The sequence below is a fragment of the Podospora anserina genome, chromosome 1, assembly GCF_000226545.1.
Source record: "Podospora anserina S mat+ genomic DNA chromosome 1, supercontig 4".
Lineage (NCBI taxonomy): Eukaryota > Fungi > Ascomycota > Sordariomycetes > Sordariales > Podosporaceae > Podospora > Podospora anserina.
Genome location: NW_001914853.1, coordinates 12,979 through 28,401, shown reverse-complemented (window position 1 = coordinate 28,401; position 15,423 = coordinate 12,979). Strand labels below are relative to the sequence as shown.

Sequence of the window (15,423 nt, the reverse complement as noted above, 5' to 3'; positions counted from 1 at the left end):
CCTGAGCTCCCCGCCCTATCCGCTAAAACTCCCTACTTAGGTTGTCCAACAAAACTTAAACCGAAGGAGACGCACACCCACAAACTGCACTTCTGGGTGCTTTTGGCAAAGGCAGCCTGCCTGGCTGTGCATGTGGCTACCCGCTCTGCGACTGCGGCTCCCGTTCTCTTCTTTCACCTCATCAGGCACCGTCAGTGCCCTTAAATTTCACAAACCCGAGCCCCATGGACCTCGAAGAGGATATTGCGATTCAAGGGACGATACTGGAGGTCGTTGTTGGAGCAACCGCGCGACTTCTGAAATCAACAAGCAAATATCGGGAAGCCAAGGCTGAATTGATTAAACTCCAAAGAAAGGAGGGCCCGCCGGGAACTTCGTCAGAAGGTTAGTTCAAGTCCTGCATTCCTCCATGGCCGGAATGGCGTTCAGTGCTGACGAGAGCTCCTACCACAGGCAAAGGTACGCAACCAAGTCCTTCAAAACCCTGCCCGAAAGAGGTTTTGGACATGCACATATTCAAACTCATGCTAATCATTGCCCCCAGCATCTTCTTACCCCGCCAACGGCTCATCCTCGAGAATGTCGAACCCGCCAAGCTCGAGCCCTGGAGGAGGGCCTCCACCCCACCAGCCAGCCTCTGGATCTCGAAAGCGTTCTTTCGGAAGCTCTCACTTGAATGTTTCTTCATCCATATGGGGTCCAAATAACTCCAACCGAGCGTCGCCGAGCCCGGGATGGGATTACAGTTTTGGGGGCCCTGGGAGCAACGACGTAGATGAAGAATTATCTTCCATTGACCTTACTGGGCAAGCAGTCTCGTTTCACGCTCTGTCGATCTGTGCTAACCTTTGACATAGGGACGATGCGTGGCAGGGCATCAAACAGAGAGCTCTTGATGTGGAAAGGCGCCATGAACAATCGAAGGCCCAGCTTGATCAAGATGCTGCCTTTGCCAGGCAGTTATCGCAAGGCACTTCGACGGCACCCGAGTACGGCTCATCGATACCCACTGGCCAAACAAATGCATTCGACCGAATTTCACACCGCCAACCATCGAGCAGCCAGTTGTCCAATCAAATGTCTCTATCTACCAGACCACGACTTTTGCAGGGAACTACTTCGGAATCGTTTGGAGCGCAGAGTAATGGACTATATGGAAATGGGAACTACCCAACGAACTCGGGGTCAAATGTTACAGGTGGGGCTGGCTGGACCACCACGCCAAGTCGTGGGTATGGTGGCGTTCACACACCGCACACGAGCAGCTACTCCCATAACACAACGCCCGTTAAACTGGGCCCCAGTCAGGTTACAGGGGGTCCGGGTTGGAGCATCGTTCCAAGTGGTCAACCACCACCTATTCAGTCACGACAAGCTAGCAGCTTTCAACACAGCTGTGGAGTCAATGTCAAGTCTGAACCAGGGAGGGCCAATGGGAGTCCGGGATGGAGCATCACTCCAAGTCAAGTGAATGGCATCAACCGCGAGGAAAGCGATCGGATGCCTCAAATGCCGGGGGCCTGGGAAGATTCTGATAGTGGCAGCGACGAGGTAGCTACCGGCGGCTATGCTTTGTGGCAACAAGGGGCTCGCTCGACCCATCCCTCTAGCCGTACTCTTCCCCCACCGAACCCATCCTACAACCGATCCATTCCAGCCTGGAACCCATCCGCGTTACCAGGCTTTGCAAGCGTTAGCCAACTGGCCAGCCTCGATCGACCAGGTCTACTGAACAACGGCAGCTACTTCTCCGACGTGGATTACCTGGGAGGGCAACCCAGTCTTGCTTCAACGATTCATCGTGCAAACAACATTGACTTCCAGAACATGACCGATATGGACGGGAACCCCCTGAATCCGCGGTTAGCGAACTATCTGGATGACTTTGTGCACAATCCTGTCAAAACAGAGGAGGAAATTCAACAACTTCTTTCGAATATTCGACCTGATATGGAAATTCCCGAGGAGGAGCGGGGTGAAACACCGGCGGGCATGAAGTATCCTCTCTATCCGCACCAACAGCTTGCCCTGAAGTGGATGGCGGAGATGGAGACAGGGTCAAACAAAGGCGGTATCCTGGCCGATGATATGGGTCTTGGTAAAACGGTCTCGACCCTGGCGTTGATGATTTCCAGGCCCTCTGAGGACCGGGCAGTGAGGGTAAGCAACTTCTCAGACCCCTTCCTTTTTTATAGCTTGCCTGTTCGTGCCTTGTCAAGGTGTTGGTTGCATTTACTTTACATACAGCAGCTCTTTCAACTTCTGCACTTGTCCAACAGACGCATGTCATTGTTCTTTACAGCCCTCGGTACCGCCGCCAAAGGCATCGACACTATCAGTAAAGGCCTCGACACTATTACTAAAGGTCGACACTATCATCTAACGCATCGATACTATCATTTAACGCATCATCACCATCATTTAACCCATCAACACTATCATTCGACACATCGACCGTATTATTAAACGCCTTCCAAGAACAATGACATGTGTTTGTTGGTCGTCTGTGGGTGTTGAATGGAATGTTGCATCCGTGAAATGGTGCAATTGACGCCTTGAACTAGTTTAATAGGCGTCCTGCTTATCTTTCAGCACATTGAATGCTAATATTGAATAGACTAATTTGATCATTGGACCTGTCGCCCTTATCAAACAATGGGAAAACGAGGTCAAGAACAAGCTGAGGGGTACTCATAAGATGAGTGTTTACCTCCTCCACCAGAAGAAGAAGATACCATTCACTGAGCTCATAAATTACGACGTGGTGCTCACAACGTATGGTTCAATCGCCTCGGAATGGCGCCAGTACGAGAAGCACGTGCAACAACGCAACGCGGCTGCGTTGTATTCGGAGAGAGACGACGGCGAGCTTGCCAAAAAGTGCCCCTTGCTTCACCCCAAGAGCACCTTTTACCGCATCATCATCGACGAAGCCCAGTGTATCAAAAACAAGGACACCCAGGGCTCAAAGGGCGTGCACAAGATCAATGCCACCTACCGCTGGTGCCTTACTGGCACGCCCATGATGAACAACGTATCAGAGCTCTATCCACTCATCCGTTTTTTGAGGATTAAGCCCTTTTGGGAACATAGGCACTTCCAAACGGCGTTTAAATGCCTCGGCCCCCGGAATAATGGTAACAACGAGTATGCTCGCAAGCAGGCCATGGACAAACTCCGGACCGTTCTCAAGGCCATCATGCTGAGGCGCATGAAAACCTCGCAGATAGATGGCAAGCCCATCTTGACTCTACCCCCCAAGACCGAGAGATCCGAGTTTGTAGAGTTCTCAGTGGATGAGACACAATTTTACAAAGACCTCGAAGAGAGGTCGCAGGTTGTCTTCAACAAATACCTCCGTGCCGGTACTGTTGGTCGCAACTACTCCAATATTCTTGTTCTTCTGCTGCGGCTTCGCCAAGCATGCTGCCACCCTCACTTGATTGATTTCGAGTGCGTCGGCAGCGCAACCACCGCTGACGAGACCATGGATGATTTGGCCAGGAAGCTTGATGCTGCAGTCATCCAGCGTATCAAGGACATCGAATCTTTTGAGTGTCCTATCTGTTATGACGGCGTCGAGGATCCAGTCCTAGCTATACCCTGCGGCCATGACACCTGCTCAGAGTGCTTCACTTCGCTGACAGACAACGCGGCCAGGAACAATGTTCTTACAGGTAACGAGAACGCCGGTGCTAAGTGTCCGCAATGCCGCGGCCCCGTTGATGCTTCAAAGGTGATCAAGTACACGACTTTCCGAAAGATTCATATGCCGGAAACTCTTCCTAAGGAAGATGTCAAGGAGGAGGAGCTGCCAGAGATTTCAGACTGGTCTGGCTCGTCAGAAGACGAGGATTCCGACAATGATTCTGTCGGCAGTTTGAATGACTTCATCGTGGAAGACGATGATTCAGATGAACTCAGTGAGGGTGAAGCTGCAGCCCAGGCGATGAAGATGGCGGAAGCCAAGGCGGAAGCGAAGGCGAGAAAGGAAGCGAGACGGGCGGAAAAGAAGACCACGAAGGCGTCCAAGAAAGGCAAGGAGAAGAGTAAACTGAGCAAGGGGAAGAGCAAGGTTGAGCCGGTCAACCCAAGTCAGCTGCGGACACTCCGCCTTGAGGCTGGCAGAAACAAGGAGGCCCGTCGGAGATATATGCACTACCTCCGCGATAATTGGGAGGACTCGGCGAAGGTCACCCAAGTCATTGAGCTTCTGAAGACGATCCAGGAAACCAATGAGAAGACCATCATTTTCTCTCAGTGGACCTCCCTGCTGGACTTGATCGAATGCCAGATCAAGTACAGCCTCAAGCTGCGTCACTGCCGGTACACTGGCGACATGTCGCGCACCCACCGCGACGAAGCGGTTCAAGACTTTGTAGAGAACCCCGAAAACAAGGTCATGCTGGTGTCCCTCCGGGCCGGTAACGCGGGACTGAACCTGACGTGCGCTTCGCGTGTCATCATTTGCGATCCCTTCTGGAATCCATTTATCGAGATGCAGGCTGTCGACCGCGCCCACCGTATTGGGCAGCAAAAGGAGGTGCAGGTCCACCGAATCCTGGTCAAGGAAACGGTCGAGGACCGCATCATGGATTTGCAAGAGAAGAAGAGGGAGCTGGTGGAGAGCGCCCTGGATGAAGACAAGAGCAAGCAGCTGGGCAGACTGGGTGTTCAGGAGCTGGCTTACATCTTCAATGGCGGCGCGAGACCCCCTCAATAGGCGTCAGAATTGAACCGAAAGGCCTCAGTAGAGAGTGAGAAGGCCTCAGCGGATAGTCGATAGGCCTCAATTTTTACTTGACAGGCCTTGTTTGGGGGCTGGAAGGCGTCAAAATGGAGTTGAGAGGCCTTGTTTGGAGGTTGGGAGGTGTTGTTGTCGGGAGACAAGGCCTCGAGGACACACAAAAACGCGGACAATGGACGCGGGTGAGGCCTACTTTTTACCTTTACCATGTCAATATTTTCTGTATGGTTTTTCTTTTCTTTTTTTTTTTCCCCTTGATGTTTGTTTCGTCTTTTTTTCTGCCTTGTCCAGACAAGGATTGGTCAGATGTCCGTTTTTCTTTTCCTAGGTCATGGGTTATGGGGGTTCTCACCTTCCGTTTCTGTGCAGTCTGTAGTGGTAATGGGCATCATGATTCCCCCCTTTTCCCTGTTTTTCTCCCTCTGTTCATTATAGACTGGTGAGGTGTGGTTCTGGGGAGGATGGAGACGCACTGGTCGAGTTGCATGTGGGGCGGGGGGGGGGCGGGTTGCCTCACGGCATGGGAGGATGGAAGGGGTGATGGATGAAGGGAAAAGGGGGTCAACTTGCATTGTGTGGGCGTTGGAGGCGAGACGGATGGGGCTTTTGCTTGTGTATGTATGGGTTTTTGGTAGTGTAGGCTATTTGTGGTGAGCGAATGGGTGGTGGTAGATGAGGGGGAGACTGCCACCTTGCCTGGTCAAATTAGCTTTGATTTTGAGAACTTTGAGTTGTGTGATGGTGATTGAGGTGATGTGATTTACGATGATGAGTGCTCGGGCTGGGTGAGTGCTCGGGCTGGAGCTGGACAACATAATTTAAGTGAAAAGAGAAAACCACAGGAAACCCCGGGCACGCAAGATACGCTTCAATATCACATCAACAGTTCACACATCAAAGAGTAAGGGAAGTCAAAGCCTTATTATTGTGGAGCCGACATATCAATCTCAGCGGTTTTATTGAAACACTCTCGGCCGGGTGTATACCGCATCCCATCATCCAACACCCATAACGTCATCTCCTACCGTCCAGTCCAACCTCAATATTTTACAAAACACATACATCATAATCATTAACCCCCCCCCCCCCCTTACCCCAACCGATCAAACCTCTCCCGAGCCCTATCCCTCGTCTTCTCCACAAAGTCACTGAAATCCCCCTTCGTCCTCCTTTGCGCCTCCTCCCCAGCATCCCCAAGCTTACTCCCCTCCGCCCCCAACCCAACACCAGGAGCATAAACCTCCGTCGCAATGGCATCCGTCCTCCCCGCCCCCTCGGCCCCAAGTCCCGCACCCGCCGTCCACCCCATCTTGGCCAGCATACCCGCCCCTTTGCTCTTCTTGGCCGGTGTGTCCGCCTCTGCGGACAACGAAGAAGGTTCTTTCCTCTTTTCTGGCACAGATGTCTTGTGCTGATTGGTGGGTTTCTTCGGCTGACGGAAAGCTTGCCTACGTTCCAAGGCTCGATCACGATAGTTGGGCTCACTACGCTTAAGTTGCGCTTCCCACTCGCGGTAGAAGGCTTGGTCGGGGATGCAGCTTCTTTGTTTCTTGCCCAGTTTCTTGAACTCTTCCTCTGCGCGAGAGCGGGCTTTAGGGTGGGCGAGGTTCCGCTTGTGGAGTTCGCTTTGCTGTTCGTGTAGCCAGATTACTTCCATCTTTTGAAATTGGCGCTTGCAGAGTAGACAACGGAGGCGGTCAAAGTCTGCGTATGATTTGTATTTGGGCAGGGGTTCAGATTTGAGACGAGGGGTACGGCGGATGATGGTGCGGTGCTTCTTGCCAAGAGCACTGAGAGCAGCCGCGGCTTTGTCCTTGATCTCGGGGTCGTGGTAGAATAGATGGGCTGTCCCTTCGTGGTGAATAAGTAGGTCGTTACGTTCTTGGGTTGATCGCTCCGTCGGTGCTTTCCAGCCGCAAGCCACGCATGTCATCGCCTCCCAGTCGGCATAAGAAATGTACTGATCAGCCCAGTGAGGCGCAAATGGACCGTCAGGCTCTGTGCTCTCAGACTCACGGATGGTCGTGAGGTTAAAGTTGGAGGACTCGGTATCGGTATTTGAGGGATCTGTGGCCCTGGCTTTCGAACCATGCAATTCGGCTGACTTCTTGGCCCACAACTCCATCTGAGGCATCATGATGGGTTTGGCACCAACAGCAACTCCCAGGTCCTTCTTAAACTTCTTGAACGTCTTGGAGACATTTTTGGTTGGATCATCATTGGCATTGTTGCTCTTGTCAGGCTGTGACACCTCAGAGATAGGCTCGGTGGTGACAACGTGTACGCTAGGGTAGGCGCGGTCATCCCAGTACTTGATGCGAACGGCAGGATTGTAGATAGGGCTGAATGAGAGATCTTGATTCTCAGGTGTAACAGGATCGAACGAAGGAACAAAAACTCCTGTGTGAATAAAGGCAACGACGACTGGCTTTGAGGCGATGGTGAACTTTGTCGATGCCTGGAACTTCTGAACGGCGGCCACGGCATCCTCGACAGTGGCAAATTCGGCGAAGCCATATCTCCAACTTTCGTTGCTTCTGCGATCTCGCATCACGAAAACACGACGCAGCGAGCCAGGCTTCGCGCCCATGCCGACAGTGCTCTTGGTGGGTGCCGTTGATTTGAGTTTGTTGGTGCTCGGGGCCTCTTTTGGTGGCTCTGGGTTCTCCAGAAATAACTTCATGACCCCTTTGGCCAGAACCTCCTCTGTGACAGAACGGTCGAGGTTGCGAATTACGACATATTGAGACGGCATCTGCTGGGGGCACTCGTCGGTCTCGCCAGTTAATAATGGGCCACCTCCATATCCATCATCCTCTGGACGTTCAGTTTTGCACTTGAAACACACAGCTCGGTGCGGGTAGTTAACAACATGGCACTGCGGTCGATTAGTCTCAGACCATTTACAGGGCGAAATAGACGGCACATACAGTTACACACGTCCAACCATCATCTTCTCGGCCTTCTCGGCCTTCTCGGCCACCGCGCCGTGACTCCCGAGGATCAGGTATGTCGTCGCGGTAATTAGGGTCCTGAATGCCGAAGGTGAAGAACTCAGAGTCCTTCCCGCGGGAATGCTGAAGTGGAAAAGAAATTTCCGGATAGAACTGGTCCAGAAAGTCTTCAACCTGCGATCGACGTTGGAATTCGACAGCTGCAATCCGCTGACCTGAACACCCCGCATTAGCACCTCCGACACGGAAGATGGGACGAGAGACTTGGTCCAGGAATGAGCGACCTACCGTTTTGATCGTACCGTAATCGAACGAGCTTCACTTGATCGCTCGAGAACTGATGGTCTCGGGTTACAAAGTCGAGACCGTAGAGGACGTCGCGCTCGGTGGCATCCTCAGTGAGACCTTCAAGAATCAACACTTTGGACGAGCCAAAGCCCGAACCCGCACCGCTGTGCTCCCCACGACCGTGACCCCGACCACCCGCACGCCCAGCGCCAGGATTCCTATCTCGAGATGGCCGACTTTGTGACACATCGCGATCTAGATTGTATCGTGAAAAACGTTCACTATGTTCCAAATCGATATCTCCTCGCCCGTAACGGTCCGACGGCGGGCTACCAGACGGTCGTAGGTGTCCACCGCTGTGAGGCCTGTCGCCCCGATACCGTCCGCGATCCGGGTCGCCACCAGTGCGAAGGCTCCCGACAGCTTGTCTCGAGTTATACTCCTGGTCATCGTCGTCGTAGTTGAGGTTCCTCAAAGGAGGCGCTGGAGAATCTTTTGCGGTCGAGGCAAACACACCCAAAGTTAGCCATCTTCTGCTCCATATCGACAGTTTGCAAACCGCAAAGCAACAAGCGGATATCGTAGAGTGCTTCTGCTAGGACAGGTTTATCGTGTGGTTTTACCCTTCCTCGAGCGGCGGTAATCGCCACCTCTTTCATCAGGGCGACGATATTCGCGGTCGCGATAGCTTCCACTGCGCCCGCCATCCCGCGATGGGGATCTGGAGCGATGCCGCCCCTCGTCGTACATGATGCTGAAGTGGAACTGAGTTCCAGAATGGAGAGATAGATCCCAATTGCTTGAGATGAAGGTGGTGTTTGGTTGTCTGCTGCTCAAAGCATAAGTACAAAGTTGAATGGCGAGGACCTTGATGATTTGTCAGGAAATCGAGACTCGAAGCCAAGCAATCCCTTTAACTGGGCAAAAGGCCAAAACTCGCTGTGGCCCAATAAAACCTGGTCTTCACTAACAATTAGTACTCGTCTACTACGCACGCCCTAGGCAATACTTTTCCCGCCTCCAAACCTACCCTAGTAAAGGCATTTAAATCTCGGAAAACGCGCTAAAACCCTAGTTTTTTAAGTCTTAGCTGTACTTTTACATCTGTAAAGTGTTGGCTAACCTCAAACACACTATTTAATTTAATTAGTAAGTTAAATAACCATGAAATACTAAGCCTATATATTTTATTAAATTACTTTATTTTTATATATAACTCTAAGTCTAATAATTATTTAAATATTTTTTTAGAATCAATAAACTACTACTCGATAATCTAAATAATTAAACTAAATATAATACCTTCGAGTATTTAATAAAATAAACTATGTACTTTACTAACTTCCTAAAATAATCGCAATAATATTTTTTCTTAAATATATATTTAATAAAAAACATAACTTGATATCTTTTCAAAAACTTTTTAATATATGAAAAGTATTAAAATACTGTTATAATTAAAAACCTAATAAATAACAAAAATTATTATAAAATATCTTCGAATATATTTTAAATAATATATAAAAATATAGCTTTTGTTTATGGATTTTACAGTGTATCTGAGCCTTATATATTTGTGACGAACCCCTGTTGTGACGAACCCCTGTATAGAACCTTTGAAAGGGATACTGGTTAAAGGTAACTTCTGATAATTGGTTCGGTGCAGCTAAACAGTGCATAATAAGATATCTCGATGTAAATACAAGATGCTGTAAATACAATTGTGAATTTGTAACGAACCCCTGTACAGAACCTTTAAAAGGGATACTAGTTGAAAGTAATTTCTAATAATTAGTTCGGTGTAGCTAAATAATGTATAATAAGATGTCTTAATGTAAACATAAGATATCGTAAATATAAGCTGTGAATTATATACTGCGGAACTATTTATTTATACTAGCTAGTTCCTCCGTATATATAGACCGGTTTATTACTATTATTACTAATAATAATATCGATTATTACTTATCGTTTATCGAAGGCTAGTAATAATTATAATTATTACCTTTAATACTAATAATAATCCGATTTCCCTACTTTTCCGTTCTAATAGTTGGACGGTCGCGCCCCGCGCTCCCCACTTATATTAGGTCCGTAATATAATGCCTCTCCTCTAGGTTAACGTCCCGTTAGCCTAGTTTTATTGACTATATATATTCTTTTCGTTTCCTCTTTTTTCTTTATAAATCTTCCTTTTTATTCTTTAATAGCCTAATTAACGCTATATCTATAATAAAACCTTTATTATTATTTATATAGTATTATATTAAACTCGCTTAAAATATTATTAAAAACGGTTTCCTCGTTATACTTTACTTATAATATAATTTATAGAGATTATTTTACTATATAATAAATAAAGTAAAGTATTATAAGGCTTACGTATATTATAGTCGTTTATATAATAGTACCGGTGTCCCTATTTTATTACGTAAGTCTCCCGTTACCTCTCTTTTTTTTTTACTAATCTTTTTTTAAGAAATAAAATTATGCGAGAGTAATATTATCTTTAAAAAGAAAAGAAACGTACCGAAACTCTTTTAATCGAGTATTAGTAAAAAGCTTTTAAAGCTTTAGTTCGTTTATCGCGGGTCCGTCGTTAACGTAAGTTTCTTATAAATAAAAGAGCCGTTATAGTTACCCGCGGCCTCTCTTCTCTTAATAAGTTAGAAACTACCGAACGTATTAAATAGAAGGAAGTTACGTAAGTCGCGCCGGTTATTTTATTATTTAACGACGCTTTTTCTTTTAATCCTACTTCCTTAAGTCCTTTTGACTTTTCTTTTTTAGATCTTTCCTTAGGTTTTGACTGGCCTTCCAACCTTCCTTTAGACCTTAATACGGCCGGTCCTTCTTTTTTAACTCCGTAAAATATTATTAATAATATACCTTTTACTTTTTAAAGTAATTAAAATATACGGTACTATTTATATTTAGGTCTCTTTATACTTTTTAATTTTATAATATAATATATAGTACGTCGGTTATTACGTCGAAAATATAGGTTCGACTCCTATTAGGGTTCTTTTATATTTAAGTTTATAAATACTTTTCTGTAATTTAAGTACGGTTCTTTTTAGTTCTTTCGTTAATAATATATTTTTAATTTTTTTTTATTACGGTAAAGGCATACGGTATTAATTAAGCTTAAATTTCTTTATACTTATTAATCTCGTAATATAATATATAGTACATCGATTATTACGTCGAAGGTATAAATTTGATTCCTACTAAAGTTTTTCGGTATTTAAATTTATAAATATTACTCGTAAATTTAAATATTAATTTTTTACTTACTTAAGCTTTAATTAATTTAAGTATTATTAATAAAAATTTTTTTATTTATTTAAGTAATTAAAATATACCTTTAATTCCTATAAATTATTTATAATTAGATATCCTAATTAATTAATTAAATATTTTAATTAATTTCTATTAAACTATAAATCTAATATTTCTTCTATATTATATTCCTTTTCTTTATCCTCCGCTACTATCTATATATTAACCTTACTTACCGGTAATATAGATTCTAAAAGTGAAATATAAAAAGTATATAATTTTAAACGTATCGTATTAAGTAGTTTTAATTCGAATACCGTTTCCGATATTTTTTTTTAACTTTAAATAAACCTACTTTCCTATAGTCTAGCTTCTTATTAGGTCTTTTAATACGTAAATTACGTATAAAAAGGAATACTATATTTCCTCCTTTAAAGTAAGGTTCTTCGAGCTTGTTAATATTATAGTATTTCCGTATCCTTTCCTTTATAAACTCTAATTTTTACTTAAATTTACTATAAAATATATATAATTTATTTACTTTAATTTTAGCCTTAAATACTTTAACGTTAAGTCCTTACTATAGGTTTACCTTATATTTAAAGTTTATAAAGAATAATATAATTTTAATCGTTTTAATTAATAATATATTATATATTAATTATATTATAAATAATAATTTAACTTAATTATTTTACTTAAAATTAATATAATTCCGTAAATATTATTTTATAATTTAATTAAGCCGTTCCGTCTAACCGTTTATTTAAAGGTAGTAGGCCGATAACGCTTTATTTATTACCCTTAGTTTTATTATTAACGTTTTTTAAAATTTCAATATAAATTTAATATCGCGGTCCGTAATAAACTCTTTTAGTTATATATATATTAATATAATATATTATAATATTATATCCGCTAATTACTTTACCGATTAAATTTCTTTATAAAATAAAAAATATATTTATTTAGTAAGCCTATCTGTGACGAACCCCTGTACAGAACCTCTAAAAGGGATACTGATTAAAGGTAACTTCTAACAATTAGTTCGGTGCAGCTAAACAGTGCACGACAAGATGTCTCAATGTAAACACTAGATACCGTGAATACAAGCTGAATTGCATACTGCGGAACTGTCTATCTACACCAGCTAGTTCCTCCGTATATATAGACCTTGGGACCGTAGACCGTTGACTTACAGACGGTCCTCGGTCCACCCCTAATTAGCCGATACTGGACCGTGGACCGTAAGCTCCGCCGCGGTCCCCGGTCCCTATCTGATTGGTCCGTTTGCCTACCTGGACCGTGAGCCCCGCTCGATTGCGCGGTCCAGTCCTGATTGGTCCGTCGTGGCCCCACTGTCTTCCAGAACCGTGACACTATCGACTACCGTTAATATATTATTATATTTAACGCCGGGTTACTATATTTTTTAACTTTAGTAATTTAATAATAAAGTTTATTATAATTAAACTCTATAATTATTTTATTATTAATAGTAGCTTTAGAAATCCGTAAGGCTTATACTTTATAATCTTTATTTTCTCATACGTATAGTATAATTAAATAGCTTCTTTAACGTTATCCTTAATCCTTAATTAATTAAAGTACTATTTAATTTTTTCTATAATCTTTACAATACTTATATATCTACCGAGCTTCGATCTATAAATCTTTATTACTAATATTATTCTATTACTTATTATTATATATATTCGATTTTTATATTATAGTTTTCCCTAATTATTTTTTTAAATACTTTATAACTTTAATTCTTCCTATTAATATTACTTAATAATATCGTTACTTAGCCTTCCTTAATATTTATTATTAAAAGTAGTTTACTTATAATATATATTAATGTTTGGGTACTACTAAGTGCCCTACTTACTGCCCTATAGATTAATATTATAGTGGGCAGTACTGCTATAAGCAGTAATGGAACTTCCCGGCTTGGATCCCTTAGAAATGTTCTTTACAAGGGACCCTTAAAGGCTTACAGGGCTACTGTAGCCTGAGGCTTAGTTAATAGATACTAGAACCTTCTAAAGTAGCTACAGGCTTACGTAGTAAGTTGCTACAATAGTGTGATTTATAGGGCACCTCTGCTGCCGAAGGTTCTATGGATTTCCGTGAGTTTATACTAGACCTACCTAAGCCTACCAAATACCCCAAAGTGGTATAGGGGCTTCCAGGGCCTACAGGACCCATAGTAGGCTTACGAAGGCCTATATATAGACCTCTCCTCTCTCCTATAGAATAGTTTTCTTTCTTTCCTTAAGGGCAAAAGCTTAAGGCTAAGGCTAAAGGCCAAGGCCAAGGGTAATAAAGGCAATTCTTATTCCTTATACCTTACTGTATTATAGTGCTTTACCTTCTTTCGGCACTGCCGTCGTATCCTTTAGCTTCCGCTTACGCACTGCTGTATTTTATAGTAACCCTATATAGGTTCTATATTATAGGCCTATTAGGGCTTACCAGCTAATAGGTTATGAGCCCGGGTAACTACCTAGCCCGGAATTTAGCCTACTTGTGCGTTTCCAGTTGACGTACTTACAGCACTATACTATAGGCTATACGGCTTCTTACTAAAAAGCCTTTTCCAGTGGAATTAGCGCTGTACTACAGGCTTTACTACTGCTGTGATTATAACCCTGGCTAATACTTTTAAGCTAATTTACAGTACTGTACTATAGGCTGTATAGCTTCTTACTAAAAAGCTTCTTTAGTGGAATTAGTGCTGTACTACAAACTTTCTACTGTTATAACCATAACCCTAGGCCAATACCTTTAGGCTAATCGTTAATTTATAGCACTATACTACAGGCTATACGGTTTCCGAGAAGCCTATTTACTAACCTATACAGTTATTTTCCACTAAGTCCTCGCCTTTACTATAGCTAACCAGCCTATAGATCAAAACCACTTAGGTGTTATAGAGGCTACTAGCCCTAGAGTATAGGCCTTACAGGCCCGTATCAACACCATTAAGGATAAGCTTCGGCAAATTATATTACTACTTAAAGCTTAGGCTACTAAACAGCTAGTAGCTGTACCGGCCACCCACACTACCGAGCCTCCCGTAGCTCTAGCTACTTCAGTACCTTCAGCACTTATTACAGAGCCTTTTACAGCGACCTTCAGTATACTTACTACAAAAAAGCTCGCTAAATAGTCCCTAAACCTCGCTAAACAACAGCGCCTTTCAGGACCCGATAACTACTAACAGTGGCACTAGGCCATTTCCATATAATTTAGGGCCCTTGGAATACCTAAATTTCTGGAAAATCCTAATTCGGTAAACGCCCGGCTTTCCGACCTACAAAAGGCAGCCCTGCTATTAACCCTTAAAAATACACTAAAGAAAAACCCGTTATCCACTATAGCCTTCGAAACCGACCCCGTTGTGGCCTATAAGCGCCTTCGCTCACAGTACGCTCCGGCGTAGCCTACCCTCCGAGACGAGCTATATAAGGCCTACCACTACTTGCAGTTCGATAGGTCTATACCTATCGTGGATTTCAACGCCCAATTTAATACCTACGTAAGTAGGCTCGGGGCCTTAGGCGTTGAAATAACCCAAATCGACTAACTAAACTACTATTTCAACGTACTAGAAAACTATTTTCCACAGTGAGCCGAGCGCTGTAAAGGCCTACTTCGGTAGGAGCAATAGCTCTACTATATAGAAGGTAAGCCTACTAGGCTAAGCCTTTTGTATTTCCAGAAAAACCTTTTAGCCGAAACCCGTAATTCGGCTACTTCCACTGCCCACTAATTATAGGCCCTACAGGCTACCTATAAGCCTATTAATAGCGAAAAAAAGCCTAACTTTCAGGCTTCTCAAGCTCACTGGTCCTCACTAAATAAGGACCAAAAGCCCTATAAAAAACAGGGCAATAAGTAGTGGAAGAAAGGCCTGAAAAAGGACGACCGCTATAACGACCGCTGTAACGGCCGCAAAGACGGCCGTAAGGACAGTCGCAAAGACGACCGCAAGGACCAAAAGGACCTACCCGCTACCGAGGCTTTTACTATAGGCTACGACCTTAACTTAGGCACTGTATTTAGAAGTAATATAACTGAAGAATATAGCGACCTAGGGCCTGATCCTCCCGAAGAACTAGCTAAATTTAGCCACTCAACCGCTAT

General features: G+C 44.1%; 2 protein-coding genes across 2 annotated transcripts; one reads left to right on the top strand and one right to left on the bottom strand.

Annotated features, from left to right (window-relative positions):
* Positions 1 to 1,077: 1,077 nt before the first annotated feature.
* Positions 1,078 to 4,723, top strand: PODANS_1_14320 (uncharacterized protein; the record flags this gene model as incomplete). Its single annotated transcript, XM_001906829.1, has 2 exons — positions 1,078 to 2,160; positions 2,618 to 4,723. 2 exons carry the CDS (start codon positions 1,078 to 1,080, stop codon positions 4,721 to 4,723), a joined length of 3,189 nt encoding a protein of 1,062 aa, XP_001906864.1.
* Positions 4,724 to 5,837: 1,114 nt separating this feature from the next.
* Positions 5,838 to 8,125, bottom strand: PODANS_1_14310 (uncharacterized protein; the record flags this gene model as incomplete). Its single annotated transcript, XM_001906828.1, is given in 3 exon segments — positions 5,838 to 7,670; positions 7,678 to 7,916; positions 7,990 to 8,125. Coding segments are annotated over 3 exon segments (2,208 nt in total), but the record flags the coding sequence as incomplete, so codon positions are not given.
* Between the last annotated feature and the right edge of the window lie 7,298 nt (positions 8,126 to 15,423).